The sequence below is a fragment of the Lipomyces doorenjongii genome, assembly GCF_038497915.1.
Source record: "Lipomyces doorenjongii strain NRRL Y-27504 unplaced genomic scaffold V1508scaffold_55, whole genome shotgun sequence".
NCBI classification, from domain to species: Eukaryota; Fungi; Ascomycota; class Lipomycetes; order Lipomycetales; family Lipomycetaceae; genus Lipomyces; species Lipomyces doorenjongii.
This window is the reverse complement of record NW_027118122.1, coordinates 60,586-83,085: the sequence shown is the minus strand read 5'-3', so window position 1 is coordinate 83,085 and position 22,500 is coordinate 60,586. Positions and strand designations below refer to the sequence as shown.

At 47.1% G+C, this 22,500-nt stretch overlaps 9 protein-coding genes across 9 annotated transcripts; 4 read left to right on the top strand and 5 right to left on the bottom strand.

Moving 5' to 3' along the window:
• Window positions 1-272: 272 nt before the first annotated feature.
• Window positions 273-4,292, bottom strand: V1508DRAFT_232613 (uncharacterized protein). The gene is made up of 3 exons (XM_066936322.1): window positions 3,591-4,292; window positions 3,480-3,542; window positions 273-3,429 (listed from the first exon to the last, which is right to left on the bottom strand). Exons 1-3 carry the CDS (start codon window positions 4,198-4,200, stop codon window positions 641-643), a joined length of 3,462 nt encoding a protein of 1,153 aa, XP_066793960.1. The 5' UTR covers window positions 4,201-4,292; the 3' UTR covers window positions 273-640.
• A 1,445-nt stretch (window positions 4,293-5,737) lies between these two features.
• On the bottom strand, window positions 5,738-7,231 carry V1508DRAFT_405918 (glycoside hydrolase; the record flags this gene model as incomplete). The annotated part of the gene is made up of 3 exons (XM_066938729.1): window positions 5,738-5,819; window positions 6,132-6,225; window positions 6,247-7,231. 3 exons carry the CDS (start codon window positions 7,229-7,231, stop codon window positions 5,738-5,740), a joined length of 1,161 nt encoding a protein of 386 aa, XP_066793959.1.
• A 1,506-nt stretch (window positions 7,232-8,737) lies between these two features.
• V1508DRAFT_399339 (uncharacterized protein) lies at window positions 8,738-9,310 on the top strand (the record flags this gene model as incomplete). The annotated part of the gene is made up of 1 exon (XM_066938255.1): window positions 8,738-9,310. The coding sequence occupies one exon, from the start codon at window positions 8,738-8,740 to the stop codon at window positions 9,308-9,310; it is 573 nt and encodes a 190-aa protein (XP_066793958.1).
• A 762-nt stretch (window positions 9,311-10,072) lies between these two features.
• On the bottom strand, window positions 10,073-10,925 carry V1508DRAFT_232589 (uncharacterized protein). Its single transcript, XM_066936321.1, has one exon. It carries the CDS (start codon window positions 10,638-10,640, stop codon window positions 10,140-10,142), a length of 501 nt encoding a protein of 166 aa, XP_066793957.1. The 5' UTR covers window positions 10,641-10,925; the 3' UTR covers window positions 10,073-10,139.
• A 1,278-nt stretch (window positions 10,926-12,203) lies between these two features.
• V1508DRAFT_405917 (uncharacterized protein) lies at window positions 12,204-13,605 on the top strand (the record flags this gene model as incomplete). The annotated part of the gene is made up of 2 exons (XM_066938728.1): window positions 12,204-12,225; window positions 12,278-13,605. The coding sequence occupies 2 exons, from the start codon at window positions 12,204-12,206 to the stop codon at window positions 13,603-13,605; spliced, it is 1,350 nt and encodes a 449-aa protein (XP_066793956.1).
• Window positions 13,606-14,852: 1,247 nt separating this feature from the next.
• V1508DRAFT_423120 (JmjC domain, hydroxylase-domain-containing protein) lies at window positions 14,853-17,393 on the bottom strand. The gene is made up of 3 exons (XM_066941129.1): window positions 16,587-17,393; window positions 16,439-16,536; window positions 14,853-16,376 (listed from the first exon to the last, which is right to left on the bottom strand). Exons 1-3 carry the CDS (start codon window positions 17,232-17,234, stop codon window positions 15,023-15,025), a joined length of 2,100 nt encoding a protein of 699 aa, XP_066793955.1. The 5' UTR covers window positions 17,235-17,393; the 3' UTR covers window positions 14,853-15,022.
• A 912-nt stretch (window positions 17,394-18,305) lies between these two features.
• V1508DRAFT_423118 (TIP49 C-terminus-domain-containing protein) lies at window positions 18,306-20,181 on the top strand. The gene is made up of 3 exons (XM_066941128.1): window positions 18,306-18,521; window positions 18,568-19,017; window positions 19,062-20,181. The coding sequence occupies exons 1-3, from the start codon at window positions 18,519-18,521 to the stop codon at window positions 20,031-20,033; spliced, it is 1,425 nt and encodes a 474-aa protein (XP_066793954.1). The 5' UTR covers window positions 18,306-18,518; the 3' UTR covers window positions 20,034-20,181.
• A 306-nt stretch (window positions 20,182-20,487) lies between these two features.
• On the top strand, window positions 20,488-21,273 carry V1508DRAFT_232476 (VOC family protein). Its single transcript, XM_066936320.1, has 2 exons — window positions 20,488-21,047; window positions 21,096-21,273. Exon 1 carries the CDS (start codon window positions 20,602-20,604, stop codon window positions 21,007-21,009), a length of 408 nt encoding a protein of 135 aa, XP_066793953.1. The 5' UTR covers window positions 20,488-20,601; the 3' UTR covers window positions 21,010-21,047; window positions 21,096-21,273.
• Window positions 21,274-21,488: 215 nt separating this feature from the next.
• Window positions 21,489-22,484, bottom strand: V1508DRAFT_405915 (uncharacterized protein; the record flags this gene model as incomplete). The annotated part of the gene is made up of 1 exon (XM_066938727.1): window positions 21,489-22,484. One exon carries the CDS (start codon window positions 22,482-22,484, stop codon window positions 21,489-21,491), a length of 996 nt encoding a protein of 331 aa, XP_066793952.1.
• Between the last annotated feature and the right edge of the window lie 16 nt (window positions 22,485-22,500).

The following is a 22,500-nucleotide window of genomic DNA, read 5'->3' as shown; positions in this document are numbered from 1 at the left end:
ACTTGATTGACCATATCGATGTGAGAAGCTAGCTGGCGAGGCGTGTGGTGTGTGAGTTTGTCCTTTCCTTGACCATTATTTGCGTCTTTTGCAGTAGTCGCTGTTCAGGGTTCAGGGTTCAGGGTCATAGCGACGCTGGCCCACATGCTGTTGCCGGTGAGCGCATGCGAATTGTGGAGGCACAGCAGACTCTGGAAGGGACCAGACCACGGAGCTTGACCAGACTGTGTGATATCCATAGCTTCTGGACGTCTACCGACATTTAGTTATGAGAGTCAACTGCCGTGAGAAACCCTATAGTCAACAGCGAATAGTCTGAATGTTGTCTACCCACTGACTTTACTAATCAATTGGATAAAAAAGAAAAGAGGTGCTTGAATGGGTGCAATCCGTATCGGCATTCCATGATTACTAGCAGTCGACCATCCGCCACCCTTTTAAAGTGTGCAGTCAGGACCGGAGTGCCACAACCCGCAGAGATAAGAAGTTGGAAACGAGATTCCATCGGATAAGCAAGCTACCACGGTTGCCCTAGCAGACTACTACTAAACCGTCATCCACTAGGTTAGGTTCAAGGCACTCGTAAATGTTATGTTCAACTCTCATGTCGGCCATCCCGCCCGGCATCTTACTACACCATCTACTTCCTCCAACCAGTCCATTTCATCGACAACGCAATGGCAATTACCGGTAGAATGCTAATAACCTCACTAACACCGGCCCACGCAGGTCCGATTCTGACGTTCACAAAAGCGCCGGATACAGCTAACACAGCAAATAAATTATACACACAAACCCAAATAATGCCGACAATCACACGACGATTAATCTGCTTCGAGAGGTCCAAAAGCTTAATGACGCCAGACAATTCGTTATTGAGAACACAGGCGTCGGCGGCGGCTACTGTGATGCCTTCTTTCGTCATGCTGAGGCCGATGTCAGCCTGTGCCAGAGCGATAGCGTCGTTGGTACCATCACCGCAGAATAGGACTTTGGATCCCGAAGATTTAAGTGCCTCTATGTACTCATTCTTGCCTTCGGGTGACGTTTCAGCTGCATAGCGAGAAATCCCGAGGTCACGACAAAGCTTCTCAACAGCCGGACGTGTGTCACCCGATAACACATGAATCGTGATACTGCGAGCGCGTAGAGCATCCAAGACCGGTCGGCAGTCTTCACGTATCATTGATGTGATTCCCATTATCGCCAAGGTAGCACCATTCTTGACACCCACGCAGAATAGCGTGAAGCCAGAATCATGGAGCTGAGCGACGCGAGAATCGGTAGGACTGATGCCCACAAATGACGGTTTACCGCACAAAATAGTAATGGATTTCCCGTTCTCTTGTCTGTATGTCGTTGCCATGCCCGAGCCAACGATGTTCTCAGTTTCGCCGACAATCGCCAGTGTATCGCCAAATTTAATCAAATAATTCGACACAGCACGGGATATAGGATGGTTATTCGCACTGACAATGGCGCGGATAATGTCGCGCACTGCATATTCGGTCATCTCGTTGAACCAACAATACTGTACGCTCAACTGATCGGTAGTCAAAGTTCCAGTCTTGTCAAACACGACGTGTCCAATCTTGCTAGCAATAGTAGTTGGGTTCGCGGACTTGAGCAGCACACCATAAGAACGTTTTCCTGCAGCAACCCCCATTGATAATACGAGAGGGATAACCAGAACCAATGCACAAGGGCACGAGACTGCGAGTGTTGCGATGGCGTAAGTGATGGCTGTCGGTATGGCCTTTCCGGCACCTTGGTGTCGAACTCGCGTGCTCACTAGCGTCCAGATCATGAAGACAACGCAACTAACACAAAGCATAACCGGGATTAGGTATTTAGCAACCAGTTCGACAATATCGCTAGATCGCGTGCGGAAAGAAGTCACGGAGTCGACGAGAAGCTTTATATTCGAAACTGAATTCTCCGGAACAAGACGAGTAGCACGGAAAACCACCGAGCCGGATACAAGTTTCGCCCCAGAAAGAACTTCCTGACCGCGTTTCTTCAGGACCGGAAGTGATTCACCATTGATATGCGACTCCTGGAACTCACCTTGTCCTGACACAATGATTCCATCAGTGACTGCCTGATCACCGGCATCTAAGACAACTCGATCTCCATAATGAAGAAGCGATGCAGGTATTACTTCATTATCAAATTGCTGAAGCTTCATGGTCGTAGGTTGGACTATATCGAACTTCACTTGGTCTGCAGCAACTCGACGAATAAATTCGATTACCATTTTGCCAAAAAGAACGAACGTAAGCAAGAGCGATGATGACTCGAAAATCTCCTGTTCGTCCAAAAGCATCCCATGACGGTGGAGAGCAAAAACGATCAGCGAGTACAAGTATGCGACCGACGTAGACAACGCGACCAAACAGTCCGAGTCGAGATCGTAGCCATGAACAAGAGTGTAATAAACTGACACGTATATCTTCCTCGCACAAACAATCTGAACAATAGTAGCCAATACAAAACATACTATTGTGCGCGTCATATCCATGGATGCTTTGAACGAACCCCAGGATAACACCAATATAGGGATTGTAAGTAACAATGCAACGAGAAAAGAGCCATAGAGTTGCTTTGCCTCGTCATCGATGGTCACGCCAAATATTTTCCTACTTGCTTCCTCATCAGAAGAAAGGATAGGCAAAATATGACTAATTTCAAGTCGCAGGGCCGTCATTTTGTCTCGGGCACTGACTCTACCCGGGTCGTATACCACTTTCCAGGTATTATCGGGTAGCATCTCGACACCGTCACCATCGCAACATTTCCCAGAGATAAAATGGAATGCCTCATCAGCTCTACGTAGGATTGTTGCCTTAAATCCTGTCATGTGCTGTAAATCGGCACAGATCTGCTTTGGAGTTATTAAAGTAGGATAGTATTCGACTTGTCCTTTCTCGAACAAGAAGCTTACGGACGCACTAGCGACCCCCATAACTTTGTCAAGAGAACGAGCTGCTTTCTTTTCGCAGGAGGAACAAGTCATACCCTTGATTGACAACGACAATTTCTCAAGAACAAGCGCACGCTCGGGGTCATCACAAGGGACGTTATGTCCGGTCCGAAAATTTGAAGCTTCTTCTTTGATATGATGCAGATCATTGTCCTGACTGGGATGATGAAGGCGACGATTATGGTGGTCAAGTTGCCCATGGGTTCGTTGAACTTGGCTGTCATGGAGTCGACCCAGCCTCTGGTACCCGTGGGATATAACACTGTTAGCTGAGCGAGACGAATATTGCCGTCCGGTAGAGAATGTGCCGCTGTTGTCTCTGCAACAGGATGCAGATATCTCTAGTTGTTCCATGAGGGTGCATATACAACGCCAAAGAATCTCGCGTTTTTCGGCAAGGAAGTAAGAGTAGTGATTAGAAATGGATTCGTGGGTAGCGCAAATGTCTTCAAAAAGTCAGACCGCAGATAAAACCTTGACGCAGAATTGAACTTACCGCCAGTCTCGTTATGGCACTCCTTCTCGCAAAGCGCTTTGGCAAAGCGGTCGACACATTGCTCTAAATTAATCAGCATTGACCATACACGTACAGTAGATAATAACGTACCATCACAAGAGCAGTTTTCTTTCTTCTTGCCTCTGGTTGGTCTAAATCTCAATACCTGATGCTTAACTGGACCGTCCAAGCCGGAAAGGCAACAGGTCACTAGCTCGGTATCGCTGGAACTGCATAAGGATTGAGCGTCATCATCAGAACCACAACATTTAGTAGGCACGATGGAGGACTGGACTTGCTCCTTCTCGTCTGGACGTTTATAGTTGTCATTTCCCTCGGCATGATCTTTCTCATCTTGCTCTACACAACAAGCACCATCGCCTTCGCAGCAGTCATCTTGATCTCTCTTGAAGTATCCTTCATCATCATCGCAGTCTTTGTCGTCAGCATCACAGCAATCCTCGTTCTTGTCGCTGCAGCATTCCTGGTCACCGCAGCAGGGACCGCCACAACCTCGGCAGCTGTCGCTCGCATCTTCACTGCGGCAATCATCATCATGGTCGCAGCATTGACCGTCAGCATCACAGGATTCCTTTTTGTCCTCGCTGACGGGTCCATCGTCACGAATGAGGCCAAAACCGTGCTGGTACGATTCTTGATCTTCGTGAAAGATGAAGCGGGCCGCCGCGTCCGTATCACATGCTATCCTGTCGGCATCCATGCTGGAACGCGCGTGGGAAGTGAAATGAAAACCACGGCAGCCAGTTAAGTACGATGCTAAAGTCGGTTAGCAAACAAACCCATTGATGCTTCGTAAGACACGTCGGAGGCCCTCAGCCACAGTGAATTCGGGTCGGTTGCCACGCTGCGTGAGGCTCGGCTAGTCGCTTCCTCCTGATTGGGATTCAGCATCCAGGAACGTTAATCGTTAGATTTGGATTTGAGATGATTGAGAGTCGAACAGACAACAAGGGAAATGTAAAAGATTGCAGAAATGGCTCGGACGCAGACCGACTCGGTTTATGTGACGGACATTTTGGATTTTGACCCACAATGTCTAAGAATATCATCAATCCCTTCTATTGTTCTCTTCACTGCCTTTAATTGTAAGGATAGTCCAGCCCGATGGAGACGTTCAAATAGCTTACAAAGATAAACTTCTGTTTTATGATATATTTTCAAGTGGTAACAGTAAGTATGAACACATTGATTTAATATACACTCTAGTCCCGTCGCGCAATGTCACATGAAGCCGCACCCATATACGGCCTCACAAGCAAAAACTTCCGATAGCAATCTCACTTAGAGTCCTAAGCATTTATCTCTACGAAAATCCAAGAAATATTATTTAGGCAAATTATTGATTTGCAAACTCGCCCAAGCTAGCCATAAAGACCCTTACATGTAGTCGACTACATGTTTGCCTAGATTAAACCCGCTATAAAACCAATCAAAAACAATAATTGGAGAATAATCCGAAAAATTCACACAATTTTACGTTTCAGTCACAAGGCGGCACATATCTCACGCATCGAACTATCGGCTATTTGACATCGTACTTGGAACTCTCGGTCAAAATCCAAATGTCCAGCAGAGATAGTCTGCGTCCCAACTATTCTTGCACTTTTTACCCCTCCGTGAGGTATTATAGACCTTCAATCATCACACATTGCCCTATTAGCATAACTACGTCATGGGACGCCGTTTACGGAGGGAGGTACGCGCCCCAGTCACGTAGCCAGCTCTGCTTTAATACGTGATCCACAAGACAGGTAGAAGTGTGTTTGTCATTAGGAACACTTAATAATATTACTGATCCAAAGCTGAAATACAATTTGAGGTTCTAATCTCGAACGTTAGTGTAATTGTCTGGCGCATCTTAATTGTTGGCATGCCGAGTAGGACAGCGAGTTTGAACAGTTCCAGGAGTTCAGCTAAACCACTTCCCCACCAGGTAGATACCTAAGCATCAGGGCTGGCGAGTCCATTTGAAGATGTCTATTTTGGGAGGGAGTAGTTAGCCGGATTTAGCTCTATGCCGCAAGCTACTAGGTCAGTAATCAAATGGGTTTTTATAAACATGCGTCGCAAATGTAACAAACTTGCATCATGCCTGATTTGCGTATGCCACATTGGCATTATATCTGGTTGACGATTACTTATTTTCTAATTGTTACTACACAATAAGTTTTTGCGATGCGCAAGACAACTAACAAAGGTAACCTACAATCAGAAAAATCCGCCAAACACACCAACTGTTACATGGTAATCCACCACGAGGCGCCTAACAACATAATCAATAGCAGACTTACTATTTCGTCTCCAGCAGGATCGCCAGTACTGCGCTCATTGTCGTTAGACATGTTTTCTGATGCTGACGACTGTGACGGCTGTGACGACTGTGACGACTGCGACGACTGCGACGGCTCGGACGACTGAGACGACTGTGACGACTGTGACGACTGAGACGACTGTGACGACTGAGACGACTGTGACGACTGTGACGGTTCAGAAGGCTCGGACGACTCGGGCGATTGAGACGACTCGGACGACTCGGACGGCTGAGACGACTGTGACGACTCGGACGACTCGGACAACTGTGACATCTCTGACGGTTTTGACGACTCTGAAAATTCTGACGATTCCGACAACTCTGACGATTCTGATGATTCTGACGACGGCAGTATGCTTCCGGTATATGGTGCAGGAACTTGGTTGATCAGCAGGTTCTGGACGGTTTCCAACGCTGACATTTGCTGGCCCAGACCTGCTGTATTATCCCATCCATTTATCAGCCAGGACGTGCCGCAAGTAACACCGTCCGTGCCACCAGTGCAAGACTGTGCGACTCCATTGACAATAGTGTTGACTAAGTGCGCATAAATCCTGTCATATGTCCAGGGTGCAAGGATGGCGGTCAATCCCATAAATCGCGACAAATATGCCTTGAACGACCGCATATCTGTGTTGCATTTCTCGGTAAGCTCGCATGCGACCTCGTACATTACACCGCCGCTATCGCTATCGAAAAAGACCTGGATTCCATTAAGAATATTCTGAGTTCTATCGCCCCACAGACTTGAGTGTGTGAAATTATACAAATAAGCCGACCCTGCAAGGAAGCATGCTGCGTTGTAGGACCACTGGTATGTTGTAATGCGTGAGCAATTGTCTGTCACGCTCACACCGTCATAAAAGTAATAGTGTTCGGTATCTAAAAGCCCGACACCTTCGATCCAATTCCATATCCGCTCTGCCCAGTCAACGTACGCAAGATTTCCAGTAAATCGCGCCAGTCTCGCCGCCAGTAAAAATAATCCCGCGTTGGCGATTGTATTTTTGTAGTCATAGCCGTTATTGGACTCGAAGATCTGCCACCGCAGGCCGCCATTACATGTCGACATATCCCATCGCTCGGCCATTGACCAAAATACGGATTCAGCGAGCTCTCGCCATTGCGGCTGACGGTAAGGCGGAGTCGTAAAGTTTCGTTCCGCGGCAGCCATGACCGCAAATCCCCAGAAAGCCTGGTCATCGTTACCTTCAGTGGTGGCTTCGGACTCTGGCATGTAATCGTTATTCGGGCCGACATTAGCTAGCAATGCGTCGGTCACAATCTGATTAAAACTTGTGTCTCCAGTATAAAACCAATAGTCGATAAGAGAACCCCATGCAGCACCAGCCTCCCACCAATAGTACGGCCACGTGAACTTTCCCAGTGTTCCGTCCCGATCCCCGTTATAGTAGTCCATAATGCCGTGCGCGAACACTTGTGCCGCCTGCTTGATCGATTCTATGTGATATTGTGTTAGATACTTGTGTGTCTGGACCTTACCAACAATGAATATCCACCAGCGTCGTTCACATCGATTTCAATAGCACGGGAGATGTCAAAAAGAGTGCTGAGAAGGAGAACAAAGAAACACCATGGTAATGTGCAAAAGCGAGCCATTGTAAAGCAAACACCACGACTAAAATATTGGGGAAGTGCAGATTTCTAGGACCAATACGTGCTTGGACAGGTGGATGACCACGAACTGTTGAAACAGAATGTGCGGAGACCAGAATGTTGGAATGCGGGCTAGAAGTCGCCGGGGTGAATTTTATTGCCATAGTGAACCGCCGCCATTATTATGACCGTTAAGCTTAAAACGTCATCTCTGGACCGGCTGTCAGTATGTTCAGGGTTTCACATGGCATAATTGTGCCGCAAATCGTACCTGGATTGGCTGTGAGAGTGCAGCCACACCTTAATTAGATTCCAAACCACACAAGGAAATCTGGCAATCATTCTCGATCAGCGTGTGCAGTATTCGAACCGAGGTTCGACTTAAGACGTTTGTTTTTCAGGTGCTCCGATTAAAATATAGCATTAAATAATGATTGTGGAATGGCTCAGTTTGGCAATTTTGGTAAATTACTGACCATGTTTTATTTGGCTCTCTCTCGTCAATTTGTTTCGTCACGTTTCGGTCCTGTTCGTTTTCGTCGCTTCGTTTCTTGAGTAGTTTCTACGCCAGAGGACCGGTCATTTTAAGCGAGTGCAACGTAGCCGGTTCCTCAACACGCCATTCCCGGGGTTGGTATACTCATCCGCACGCCATCACGATGCTTGCCTGCAGTCTTCACCCAATGCGGTGTGCTTATTTTAGCATTTTTAAGTATTGCGTGCGTGGCCCTCTTGATCTGGTTGACAAACCCAATGGAGTGTCCAGGATCGATATTCTTGTTGCCATTTTCTCGTCCAATCAAGTCCAGTCCCAGTCCGGGTCCATAGCCGAGTCCAGTGCCGTTACCAAAATAAAATAATTTCGTACATTTAGTCTATTTCCCAATCCAATCCGGTCCGGTCGGGTCTCCATCGCATGTTGGATTAGACGCCCGCCGACCGACACCAGCACCAAGTAAAAGCTGGCACATGCCACAGGACCCAGAGCTACCACATTTGAACCACAACGTGCATTATAAATGATATATTGGGTAGCAAGTATCTGGTCATTGCAGTGGACCCTAAATCCAGACTCAATTTCATTCACATCCCACATCTATCACGAGGCTGCGCGAGGAGATTCCGGCGTGCGGGCTTTGTCAGAATTAAGGGGGTTGATTTGCTTTAACGCGATTTTTAAGTTCAGTAGACTTCATTGTCTGTCCATGTGCACTCCCCGTACCCTGAACTTTATCCTCGTTAACAATGCTCGAACATGCGGGTATTTCCTCATATCATCACTTCTCAGTATGTCGAATCCTACCCAATAATGTCCCGATCGTCGCGTACCGTCAAAATTACGGCCCTACTCCCGTCCTGCCTTACTCCCGCTGACATGATCTCCGCCCTCCATGTCCACGACAATTGTCTCACGCTGCAAGCTCTCACAACGGGCTATAGAGAAGTCCCCACAACCGGTCCCACTGTACTCAGCGACCCCTACTTCTCACCGACCGATACCGCACCCATCAAGACCTATGAAGTAACTGAAGGTGTCATTATAATCCCCGGCATTGGTGACTGGGGCAAAAAGTTTATAACATTTCCGGTATGGTTCCAGGATACGCCGACTGGGCTGAAAACGCGCGCGGATGGCCCTGCGGGGGTGGTGGTGAGGGCGGAATGGCGCGTGCAGCCGGGCGTGGCACATGGAGAGGTAGAAGGAGAGGGAGATAGGTATATGCAGTGGACGCTTCTGGAGGATGTTACAGTACAGTGTGCGTGGTGGCTGATTTCGTTTGTAAAGAAGAGCGTGGAGCATGCGCATAGGGATATCTGTCGGAAGTTGGTGGAGAAGATGGAGAGAGAGAAGAGAGCAGGAGCGGCATCGCAGGTTAGCTGATTAATGCTAGTGTGTAGCTTCTTCTGCCCTGAATTGAGTGGCAGATCGGCCGCAAAGTACCATCAACAACGTTCCAAACGTCTGGTAGTCGCCTTTTGGCTTGAAAACTCTTAGCATAACCTGTTAGACGGTCCAGTGTAAGTCTCTGCTCGTCCCACTCCAGTTAGTGCCGGTATTGATGCACTAAATGGTCGACAACTCCCTGAAAACAAAGCAGAGACAGCTTGGCGACATCCCAAATAAATTAGCCAGATCGGCGAAGAACGATAACGAACGCCATCACTGATTTCGGATGTCCACGTTGTCTCCATTAAATCAGATTAAGTCGGAGATGGCGCAAATTTCATATATATCAGGTTTACTGAACTGGAAGTCTAATTGAGTCGAATTGAACTCTATCGTAGCCCCTCGTCTTGATCGAAAGTTGCAGTTTCATTCGGTCATACCAACGAACAGACGTTACTGGCTCGCGGGCGGGGCCAGGACATGGGCCAGTTGGTGCGAGATAATTTCCTATATTTTAGTCGCGAAAAAGCAGATAATTATCGATTTTAGAATACAGTGATATACGAGTAAACGCGTTAAACGCGTTAAACGCGCGTCTTTACGTGTGCATTTATTACATGTGTTCGTGCCAACTTGATTCAATTCATTACATATATTCGTTTCAACTTGATTCAATTCATCATGTCTAGTCAACGTCAGATGCGACTCCTTCTGTTATCATTGGCTGGTTTAATGGTGACGAAAATGCTCAGCACTGTGCCGCGCTTGTGGCAAGAAGCAGGCCCGCTAATGTCTCGCACACCGTCCAAAAATATTCATTGCCTTAATCAAGCCCGACGAGATCACCAATTATGCGTGACTGGCCATCTTGTAGCGCAGCTATCGCGCCTTCGCTGATTTCATCATCGGTATGCCAGCGGCGACCGGAAGCTGTTTTCATGCTTCCCAGACGAACAGTGGTGAAAGATGCAATGCCCGGCGGAGTCACAGGCTGACTCTGGCTGCTGCCAAGTACTAACACCACTCGCCCGGTTCCAATCAGTGGCAACAGCAAAGGAATTAGAGCTTCAGGATCGTGAAGCCATAGTAGTACCTGCCGTATGGGACCTACCTTTCTGATTGCCTCAGCGATCAATGGTGCAAAGGACGGGTGCTTCCAATCTGCATTTACAGGCACTAAGCGCACATCGCCACGGGTGAACCTGCTTGCCTGGCGCGCGACTACGATTGTCTTGTCCGACCTGGCCGCCAGCCAATGAGTTGCGGACGCCAGCATTCCGGTGCCGCCGATGGTGAGTGCCGTTCCGAGATTCGTAGTAGCCATGGTGCGGAATTTGACAATAATCACAATTAGGCAATGTCAGCAGTGGATATTGAACAGCAAAATATCAAGCTCATCGTGCTTACTTTAGGCAAGCACGGAAATTGTAAGGTTTGGTGGCCCGTACGCAAGTGGCACTTTATCTTCAAATATCATTTGCTTTGACTGAATGACATTACCCGGCCATCACAACTGGTAGACCGAGAAACCACGAACAGTACCTAGCTCTCGTTAAGAGATCACTCTTGGTGTTCATGCTTGATGACGTGCCTGATACATAGCTATGATGACGCAATATTTCTGAACTGATTCCTGAACTTCATCGGAGATATATATTTCTCAACAACTCACCCTTCATCCACGCATGTAGCGGAGTTGGTGGAGCCACGACGAAGGCAACATCCCTCATGCTGTCGTACTCTTCTATGTATAGCCGAGAATATCGGTGCACTATTGTCATTATGTGATTGTCACAAATCTGTTAGTAGTACTCTTCCTGACGCGCTGTGACTTCTGGTCTTGTTTCCGGCGAGCCGCTAAAGAAGGTTCAAGAGTTGTGAATGCTCCATCAAGCTATGAGAGTCCAAAGCTGCTTTTTGTTGATTCAGCTGGAAAATTTTCAAAGTTGACTCTCCTCCTCTTCCGCGTCTCGTGGCATTGGTGGTTATATCCCTGAATTTTCATCAATAGGCACGAGTGTAGGAAGGCAGCAGATCGATGTGCGCAATCGGCCATTTCTACGAAACTCGATATTCCGAGTGACTTGTTGCAGGGAATATGGAAAAGTGGAGGAATCCGACTTTGCTCATCGTCCTAGGAGAAATGAGATAGCAACTGACAATTGTGCAACTTTGGTTCTGGTGCTAATAATGATAGATTGTCACCGGGGGGTTGGCGGAATCGGAGAGATCTCGCGCCTGGATTGGAGTAGCTTATGACTCTTGACGAGATATTATAAATAATCGCGCATGAATTAGTTCAGCTAATGTGAATAAAATGGTAGATTTATACTTCATGAAATGATCTGCTTGTGCGGACTTCCAAATCGAACAGGGTTTAAGCAAGCAAACATACAAGTGACGGGACCTTACACCGAACATTGCCTTGGTGCAGTAAAAAGAGCATCGGGCAAGCTTTTATTAAACGGTCTGATACCAAGCTGAGTTCAGTTGAATCTCAGGTAACTTAACCGTCACTAAGGACTAAGCGATAGGGCACCGGCCTCATCTAACCTTATTTGGCGATACTGGGCCAGGGCTTGGCTCTTGCTTAGTTGCATCGACCAGTTTTAATTTGCCTGTTGCTGGACAAACAGGGTTACGCTGCGATCAGTAGATCGCTCGTAAAAGTGATCTGTCCATCTGTTAACAATCGTTGATCGGTATCCTGCAATTGTAGCAGGCTGCGCGTGTTGTGAATCTATAGCATCAATTCGCATACTGCTACTGTCAGTCTGTTGCGGCGCAATGTGGCAGACTCTTATCAGCAGCTGCTACAACGCCGTACAATTCATATTCTTCCATAATCATCTTCTTTAGATAATTATCAGATCGACTTTCAACAGTCATGCCAAAGTTAGTCCTTAATGGTAAGTTTCTGCTTGTTTGCTTTCAACATAAATACTGAACTGATAATTTCAGTGGACAATCCTGTGGTATCTGTTGGCAATCCAGTATCTGGTACGATCCAGCTCAGGCTGGAGAAGCCAACTGTGCTCGACGACATAAAAATCCAATTCAAAGGTGTGTCCATGACGCGTATCGAGCCATCTTCAGGAAATTACACGGGCATTGACATAGGCAACACGGACGGATCAGTGTCAGATCCGTTTGTGGCTATGAGTGTCAGCAGCACCGGCGAAAAGCACACCCACGTGAACATTATTGTCTCGCTCTTCCAGCATCCGAAAGCCACTGAGCTTCCTGCTGGCGAGCATACTTTTCCCTTTATCGTCAACGTCCCGGTGTTTTCGCAATGTGGTTGTCCGGTGCGGATTAAGGAATACTTCAAGGATTTCTCGATGGTTGGATTACCGTGGAAGTGTGAACCCACACGCTCCCCGTCAGGTTACAGTGATATTCTGCTCCCTCCATCGCTGAAACGCAACAATTTCCGTCAAATTGACTACAAGCTCGTCGCTATCGCTGATCGGCCAAAGTTCTACAACTGGAATATGTCAAAATCGGCGCCGATTACGGTTATCTCCGCGTCGTTGGTTCACGCAAAAGATCCCAACTGGAATATTCCCACTCCCAGTAAGAGGGTTTCGCGTGTTTATACCAACTCGACAAAATCTAGGAAATTGCCAAATTCTTATTTCGTGCCGGGTGCGCTCCCAAAAGCTAGCGGTGCGATGAAATTGGTTTCGCTCGGCACTAGGATTACATTCGTCGATGTTCCTGCGGTGATCGAGATTGAGCTTGATAGAAGTAATATGCTCGTGTTTGATAGATTGCGTCCGAGGCTGTACATCACTGTACAAGTTGACGACATTTCGCGGATATCCGGCATCTTGTCCTTAATACTCAAGAGCCTGATCATAACCATGAGGGCCCGCGACTCAGGATTTGCTAACCGTCACCGCTTTATCTCGGAACCGGCCGACCTTCTTTGCTTCAAGACGGATATAAGCGTACCTCTTGAATCGCTGACCAACAGCGGTCCAGCAAGGTTTAGAATCGACGACAAAGTGATACCGAACGGGATTGACATTTCTCACTGTGTGCCAGACTTTCGAATCATGGGCTTGACGCACACACACGAAGTACATGTTGCAGCCAGAGTTTCGTACAATGGCGGTGGAACAAATTTGATGGAAGTTTCAGTCCCACTCGTGTTACAATCCGGAGTGGATTACGATCTTGACAGCCACTGCATTTTACCACCTCGGTATAATCTCGCAGATTATATTGTTCAACCGGAGTCGAATGATACAGGCATTGAGAAAGATAATTTCTTTGATGATTGACACAAGCTATTATACAACCAAGGTGCAAATTCAAGTGGAGCATTTTTCTTTTGTCTATCTATAGGGTGGTATCACGACATAATGTATGGTTGAATTTAAGCACGGATTAATACTCTTAGTTCGGCTATTACGGGAACCAAGTCCAATTGCGACTGGTCGACTTCGAATGACAAGATTCATAGTTAATCTCTCAAAAAACGTCAACACACAAGTATCAGTAACCATCAATTGCCGCGACCAAGACCAAAGAGATTGGTTTACTAACACCAATCGTCCAGAACTAGAAGGTAATACCCATACCGGCGGTGTGAGAGCGATTTGTTACCTATTCAAAATTTCTTGCCGCTCCCACTGGAAATACTGCGAAAATGAATATGCTCGCGTGATCAATTCGATTGTCTTCCCGTATTTTGCACAGCCCAGGAGTCTGATTCGTGGCTGACAATCAGAGAAATATAGTACGCGTATGCCTGTCGGGCTCATAGATCTCTTGAAGTTCAGGGTTTCTTATAAGCGCTGTATGACGGTCAGCCGTATGTGAGAAAGACGGTAACGTAAAACTGTGACGGAAAACCGTGACGATAATGTATAACCGTGAGACGGTAAGTTTAGATCATAGAACCGGATGTGAGAAGTTCTTGTGTTACGGATGTCGGGGCAGGATCCCGGGTTGAACTGTCTGTTGGCGCACGGCCAGGGCCAATCTCAACTAAATAAATTACTCGCGTTCGACGCATCACCGCAAAACATTGATATGGGTGACTTAACGTCTGATAATAAATATCTCCGCCTGATCCCACTGGTGTTACTAATCTTTCCACTTGATCTCTCCTCTCGTTCTCTATACTCCGACCCTTCTCCTGTGTGCGCCAACAACAATGGCTCTGCGACAAACCTCCAGCGAAACGACCCGCAAGCGGAAATTAACTCCGACGTTGGATCGAGACTCAATTAGTTCCGACAACTTCTGGTGAGAATATACGCGGGAGTTCTCACGAGAGTGGTCATCGACTACAATGACCGTCTCTGGAGTTTTGGACTTGAGCTCTGTGAGTGGATCTTCCAGAATCATGGAGTCCAGCTCATTGTTCTCAATCCAACTCCATTCCCAGAAGAGTACGCGTCCTCCGAACTCAAGGAAGACCTTCTTGCCGTCGTTCGTTACTTCTGACGGCAGCAGCGTACAGAAGGCGGAAGCGACAAGACGGCAGCTGAAGAGGGAAATGAAGTTGTAAAGAGAGGTATAGTATTGGATTTGCAAGTACAGTTTTGGGACGGGTCTTTGAGTGCTGGTAAATAATTGCGTATACCATACAAGGATATAAAATGCATTACAGTTCCTGTACTTTTAAATATACATAAATGCCCACAACAGATCTAACATGATTAAGTAATTACTCGTTATGGCCAATGCAGTTCATCGATCTACAATCCCGATCGTCGAAGAATTGCTGACATCTTGCAACGGCTCTGGGCCTGTACCTGATATACCTGCAGGTAAACGTTGCTTTTCATTCGGCACAATCGCAGGTTGCACAACAGCCGTACCTGATCCAGGTTCAACACCATTTAGTACATTTGATGCCATTCCCAAGAACGGCGATCCATTTGACTTCGGTAACGAGTTTTGGCAGGAGGAACCACCTGACATGCCTTCTTGACTGGTCGCAGCTGCAATGGCCCCGTCATTCTGCTTCTCCTCCATCTCACGCTTTATCCGCATTGCAAGCCGTTTCTTCATCTTTAGCCTATAGGCTAAGTCTTCGACATCGATATCAACTGCATCCGAGACACACTTGCATTTTTTTGCCCTGGCACCAATCTGCAGCCATCTCTCGGTCGCGAAATTAACACTCTCTGCGCAGTTGTACCCCAGATTATACCCAGAATGATAGCCAAAGGGGAACGTAATAACAAACTCTCCTTGATTATGCACAAGCTTATTCACCTTAATCCCATGATCTGCAAGGTACTTGGGTGACACCAAGAAAGTCTTATGACGTAGAAATTCCTTGCACTTCTTGTACTCATCCGGCCATTCGCTTCGCATAATATTGAAGAACCGTTTCTCATCCTTCTGCGAAATCGAATACCATTGCTTCGGAGCTCCAAAATGGAGATAGTTGATCGAATAAAGATCCATATCCTCAACATGCCACGAGAACGTGCTCTTCCACATGCCAAAATATAAATAAGCTGTATTTACACCAGGTAAATCCATTCCCAAATCGTTCAGTACGTTGTCTAGGTGCGCCACATTCCATTCTTTCGTTGCATCAGTGAAAAGACTTCCAAGCATGTCCGCGCCATACATGGGATTATTGTATGTGATTGTTTTCCAGTAAATCCGTTCTAGTTCCTCGCAACGCTCGGGTGTGAACTCTGACGCATTGAAACGATAGTCAAAATTTTCAAATTCAGCTGACTCCTGCGCGGACAATTCGCCGTTTCGTCGTTTAGATTTCTGCGGTATGTCAGAGCCTTGTGTTGAGTCAGCTGAACTATCAGCTACGCTGGACATTGTGCGTTGCCTCTTCTGCGGACTTAGCCTCAATTTTGAATCGGCACCCTTACGACGTTCGCCGCGGCGAGCGGGCGGTTGGTGATCTGACTCCTCAGTGACTTTGCGCCATTGTGGTAGCGAGTACGAGCGCTGCTTCTCAATATTAGTCTGGCTGAACACGCCTTGGCTACCGTTGATATGTTGGACAATTGGCTGTCGGATGCGAATCGATCTTAATTGCTCAGCAACGTCAGGCAGCGCGGTGGTCCTACTCGTAATTAGCATCTTATGGATATCGACCACATCGTCTCAGCTAAATATCAATCGTACCATTCTGGTGGAGGAATCACTTTAACAATGCCAACTTTCATGCCATAATCGTCAATCTTCTTGATGAACTTGGGGAATGATTGAAATTGCTCCATAGTCTATATCTTGCACTTAGCAACTGTCTAAAAAATGAGTTGCTGACACTTACAGGTTTAAAAACAGGAACAGTGCCACTGTAATAATGATCCGGCTCGATTGGTTCGGCATCATCATCTTCCTCTACTTCGTGCTCCTCCTCATCTGCATCTTCGAATTCGTTGTGGGTATTGAGCTCCGTCACGCTTGCTTCCGGCGGAATATCATCATCATTATCATTATCATCATCGTCATCTTCATCATTAAATAGATCTTCAAGCGTTGGCCCAGAAACTGAAGTTGCTATTCTACGAGACAGCTCGCTGTGTGGTAACTCATGCACTGTCAAATGATTTGTTGGTAAAGTCAGCTCGACTGACTCTAGATGTGGCTGATGCTGGTTGGTTAATACTGGCGTGAAAGAGTCTGCAGCCATCAAGTTGCTGATTGACATCCGGTCATCGGGTGGAGTCCTCTTTGCTGGCCGTTGGGAGATCGCAGTTGCAGTGGCCGCTGATAGATTCGTCGCCGACGCTAGGGACTGTTGATCGTCAGCCACCGGCGGAAGAACGTGATGCACAATTGGAGTAGACAGCCCATTTTCTGGCATATCTACAGGATCTGCTAATTGTCTGAACTGTGATTGCGGCTGATCTTGGGTTGTAGGACCGTAACACGAGGGAGCCAGACGCGAAGTCTCTTGCACGAGACAGCCCATCATCGCCGGCTTTCTTCCGTATAAACGCGCCAGATAAATTTGAGAATGTAAAAATATAACAGTTAATCAAATTCGATATTTCAAATACAGCCAACTGAAGAGTCCGGCTCGATTCACGGCAGAAATAATTGCGGGGGAGAAACTCTATGGGAAGAACTGGCGCGCAAACAGCACACGTGAGACTCCAAAGATACCAAATTGCTGTGTCACTAGCGGGCAATTTTGAGATTCATAGTCACGTGATATGAGTCACGTGCATATGTAAATCTGTGTGTCTACGTTTTTGGTTGTATATAGTAATTGTGACCATTAATTTTGGGACTTAGCATCGAAGGTGCAAAATAAAACAATTTATAATACTATTCACAAACATGGCGAGACCACAAATTCGCAAAACATAAGCGATCCGTGATTGGCAAGTATCGAGCAGTTCCAGCCGGCGACATGCGCAAGCTCAAGTGTCAAGCCTGCAGTTTACAAGGTTAGGGTTAACCTTACATGGACAAGCAGGATGCACATATAATTGATTTGGAGTTTTATATTTGTTACCTGGCTTTGACCTACTAGGCAGATCGTAAGTCCGTCATATCACTCGTACATTTAGGCTACCTAGTAGCGACCACCGGCATGTAATCCTTTTGGGAAGATAACATAGCTTGAAGTTTCGGGTCTTGTAAAATCAATGCCGTTTTCTTCTGGGCCCTTTTCAGTCGCGTTTGACGCTTTTCTGGTCCACTCAGTAGTGTTCCAACTCCCTCTGTCTAACTGAATGGCAATTGGACACTGAATACTGTGTGTACCAACACTACACTACGCAAAAGGAATTAGTAAGTATTCTGCACTTATCGATTACAGGAAGTACAGATTTCGGTTGGTTAAAACAATCATCAATTAATCCTTCAATTCTTTAATGAAAGGTCAATCACCCTAGTTACCGTGAAATGAACCGGAAACGTCAAATAAATAGATAAGTAGATTTATGACAGTGCAGACCATCATTATGTTAAACTCAAACCTCGACCGTACTACTTTTCGTTTATTTACAATTTTAAGATTGTATGGGCAGGAGAGGAGGTTTATTTTTCAACGCGTGCTGAAACGTACGCTGTAACTCTAATCTACCCATTCTGAAAGTTTGAAAGTCTCTCGACCTTCTCTAAGATCTTTCCACGTCCACAAATAAGCAGCTTATCAACTGCGGGAGATCGGAAATACCATTTCCCTGTCTAGAATATCGTTCAGTGGAATTCTGGCTCTGCCTGATATTACCAGAATTTCGGAATCAGAATGGTAAGCCCCACATTATAATATTGGCCCGATCAAGCTAATGTACTAGTCCATCTCAACAATCGCACAGGCCAAAGAGCTACGAGGTCTCGGCCTCGTAGCATCACATTCCCATATTACTGGGCTCGGTCTAGAAAGTGACATGACTCTCGAACCGCGGCACACGTCGCAAGGCATGGTCGGCCAGCTTAAGGCGCGCAAAGCCGCCGGCGTGATTCTGCAGATGATCAAAGAAGGCCGGATTGCGGGGCGGGCGGTGTTGATGGCTGGACCGCCTAGTACTGGCAAGACTGCGATTGCCATGGGGATTGCGCAGAGCTTGGGGGAGGATGTACCGTTTACGATGGTTGGCGGCTCCGAGATATTTTCGTTGGAGATGTCGAAGACCGAGGCGTTGACGCAGGCGTTTAGAAAAAGTATCGGAGTGAGGATTAAGGAGGAGAGTGAGATTATTGAGGGCGAAGTTGTCGAAATTCAGATCGATAGATCAATTACTGGAGTATGCATTTCGACTCGATGTTCGACTAAGCTAACAATTTGTAGGGTCACAAGCAGGGAAAGTTGACAATCAAAACTACGGATATGGAGACAGTCTATGACCTTGGTACGAAGATGATAGAGTCGCTTAGCAAGGAGAAAGTACTTGCAGGCGACGTTGTCTCGATTGACAAGGCTTCTGGAGCCGTGACGAAGCTCGGCAGGTCATACGCACGCGCTAGAGATTACGATGCGATGGGCGCAGATACCAAATTCGTGCAATGTCCAGAGGGAGAAATTCAGAAGCGGAAAGAGACAGTGCACACGGTTTCGCTACATGAAATTGATGTGATCAACTCGCGCACTCAGGGGTTCCTGGCGCTGTTTTCCGGAGACACGGGCGAGATTCGGTCAGAAGTGCGAGATCAGATCAATGCAAAGGTTGGCGAGTGGAAGGAAGAGGGCAAGGCCGAGATCTGTCCGGGTGTGCTTTTTATTGATGAAGTGCATATGCTGGATATCGAAAGTTTTTCATACATCAATCGAGCACTGGAAGATGACCTCGCGCCTGTTGTGATTATGGCCACGAACCGTGGCATGTCGAGAACTCGGGGAACGAATTATAAATCGCCGCACGGTCTGCCGGCGGATTTGTTGGATCGAGTCATTATTATCTCGACGTCATCTTATTCTCCAGAGGAGATCCGGGAGATCTTGAACATTCGTGCTCAGGAGGAAGAAGTCGAGCTCAGTCCAGACGCATTGGCGATACTGGCCAAGATAGGAGTCGAGACGAGTTTACGGTACGCGGCCAACCTAATTGCTGTTGCGCATCTCGCGGCTGCGAAGCGTAAAGCGAATGTTGTGGAGGTGGACGATGTGAAGCGGAGCTACACGCTCTTTTTGGACAAAGATCGGAGCGTCGAGTATCTGTCGCAGTACGCCAATCGGTATATCAGCGACTCGGGCAGCGTCGAGCTCGGCGGTGGTGCTGTTACGGCGTCGACGACGGGAGCGGTGCCGATGGACGTTTCGTAACTTAGACAATGTATTTTACTCCAATATTAGTTGTATATCTAGTTGTCAATACTGCAATTTATTTAATTTTTGATGACATGTGCCGGGGCAGTGCGGGCGAATCTTAATATTCAATCTACCGAGATGCAATATCCACATCTTCCGAGCTACACCCCTCAACCGAGTCCGCCTTCCTAGTCCGTCTACAATTAATAATATAACTCGGATAATGCCACTTCCGACAAAGGGATCTATGATATTAAACGCACTGAATGCTTGGACTCGTTTTACAATCGTTTCAAGCAGATAGAATCACCGGCGATTGCTGAACTGCAGAAAACTACCCTGGTTGACGAAGTAATTGACAGATCTGAACCGAAACGCGCCAGAGTTAAAAAGGTTCTAATATTCCTACTACCCTAACCCAGATTTTAGCACATTGACCACCAGGAATGCAACCACTATTGCACCAAATGAACGTTGAAGAAGGGCGCGATTGAGACGTTATAAGCCTCCGAAGAGTTACTTGCCAAACCGCTTAACACGTGAACCACCGCGGTTTCGAGTTGTCACAGCCTAACAAAGCTTAATGTTCTCTCACATTTATATTGGAGTTACAGACTTTCCACGAGCTTTCACATTCTATTCGTGTATATCGGAAGCTCTTGGACTCACATTGAAGTTCACGGAGCCTGAGAAGTCTTGGGCTGGATGGGTGCAAGCGGGCGTAGCACGCCCGTTATTGTTAATTGGACAGCCTTATGACGGAAATATAGCCACTTCTGGCAACGGACACATGGTTGCTTTGCTTGCGCCCAATCGAACGACTGTCGACAAATGCTATGACATCGCAATCGCCAGAGGTGGAACTGACGAAGGCAAGCCCGGTTTGAGGCCTGAGTATCATCCTAATTATTATGGAGCATATTTCCGTGATCCGGACGGTAACAAACTCTGCGTCTGTTGTCACGACCCCGATCCTGATCACGACGCGTGACCGGGTACCGGAGCAGAATGGATATCATTTTATCTGAGGTAAATTACATGTATATATGATGTACAAACTATTATCTAAATAGTGAGATTTTAACATGCCTCCCAGAGGCTAGAAGAGCAGCGGCATTTAGGTATTGCGATGTACATTATTAGTATATAATGCGACTTCGACAGAAAAGCGGTTTCAGGAAAAAGAAATGAACTCCAACGACGACAATGGGTCATCTTATCATCGATTTGTTAGCGCCAATCGTATTATGGATATGATCTGGCGTGCCAAGGTTGGAACTGTTCTGGAACTATTTGCCGTTGTTTAACAAAAATATTATTCGCTGCGCGCTAAACCGTTATATTAACGCGGAACAGATTGGGACGCGTGGAGAACTTAGATGATTTAACAGTTATCTGGACAATGCATTACATACTTAAGTACTGATATAATGAGCTAGAGGTTAATATATATCCATCGCATGCAGACATTTATGCAGTGTAACCGTATACTGCCTTAGCCTTAGACTTCACCAATAGCCGTTGATGATCCCTGACCGTCTCCTCGAATGGCTGATCGGGCTTGAATCCCATCTTGTATGCACGCGTGTTATCAAACTTCTGCGGCCATGAGTACAAAATTGCCCGAACTTCGGGAATATCCTCTTCTTTCAGCAACTCCAAAACTTCTGGGCCGGCCACCTTTTCGAGCGCATCCATCATTTCCTGAATGCTGACGCCGATACCGGGTAGATTGACAAACCGGATATGCTTGGGCAGCACGTCGGACGGCATCGTCAGCGCGTAGAGGAGGTTGGCGACGAGGGTCTTGGGTGAGCAGATCCATGACACTAAGGACCGGTCTTGTACCGGAATAACACATTCGATCCCACTCAACGGCTCGCGGATCATGCCGGACACAAATGACGACGCAGCGGCAGTTGGCTTGCCAGGTCGAACAGAGATAGTTGGAAATCGGAGCGCGAAACCATCGATGAAGCCCTTGCGCGTGAAATCGTTAATCAACTGTTCGCAGATGAGCTTTTCGGAGCCATACGACGATTGCGGAGTTGGTACAACGTTCTCGTCGACTACATCGGGTACAGGCAGACCATACACGGCCTGTGACGAGGCGTAGATGACCCGGATGCCGGGAACAGTGAGTCTGACAACATCGAGGAGCGCCCTTGTTGAATCGACATTAACCGTGAACCCGAGCTCAAAGTTCTCTTCTGACCCAGAGGACATGATGCCATGGAAAATGTAGATGCAATCCAGCGACTTGTGGACTACCGTGCTGGCCGATTTAAGCAGATCGGCCTTGATCACTGTAGCATTCTCCGGATGCAATGCGCCGACTGGGATAGGAGGCTCGATGACGTCGGTAAGCGTGACTGTGTATTTGGGGTCGCTGAGTAGCTCTTTGGCGAGGAGCTGGCCGACAAAACCGGCGGCTCCAGTGATGAGGACGTTCTTGGCGATAGTCATTTCGTTTGCCTGGCTG

Excerpts from the sequence above, each read along its gene's own strand:
- V1508DRAFT_232613 (XM_066936322.1), bottom strand. The coding sequence starts at position 4,200 with ATGGATGCCGACAGGATAGCATGTGATACGGACGCGGCGGCCCGCTTC. Across the intron at positions 3,543-3,590 it reads AGAAAACTGCTCTTGTGATG|AGCAATGTGTCGACCGCTTT; the intron begins GTACGTTATTAT and ends TGATTAATTTAG. Across the intron at positions 3,430-3,479 it reads GTGCCATAACGAGACTGGCG|ACATTTGCGCTACCCACGAA; the intron begins GTAAGTTCAATT and ends GACTTTTTGAAG.
- V1508DRAFT_232589 (XM_066936321.1), bottom strand. The coding sequence starts at position 10,640 with ATGGCTACTACGAATCTCGGAACGGCACTCACCATCGGCGGCACCGGA.
- V1508DRAFT_423120 (XM_066941129.1), bottom strand. The coding sequence starts at position 17,234 with ATGATGGGCTGTCTCGTGCAAGAGACTTCGCGTCTGGCTCCCTCGTGT. Across the intron at positions 16,537-16,586 it reads CTGTTCCTGTTTTTAAACCT|ACTATGGAGCAATTTCAATC; the intron begins GTAAGTGTCAGC and ends TGCAAGATATAG. Across the intron at positions 16,377-16,438 it reads GTGATTCCTCCACCAGAATG|GACCACCGCGCTGCCTGACG; the intron begins GTACGATTGATA and ends AATTACGAGTAG.
- V1508DRAFT_423118 (XM_066941128.1), top strand. Across the intron at positions 19,018-19,061 it reads TCGATAGATCAATTACTGGA|GGTCACAAGCAGGGAAAGTT; the intron begins GTATGCATTTCG and ends AACAATTTGTAG.
- V1508DRAFT_232476 (XM_066936320.1), top strand. The coding sequence starts at position 20,602 with ATGTTCTCTCACATTTATATTGGAGTTACAGACTTTCCACGAGCTTTC.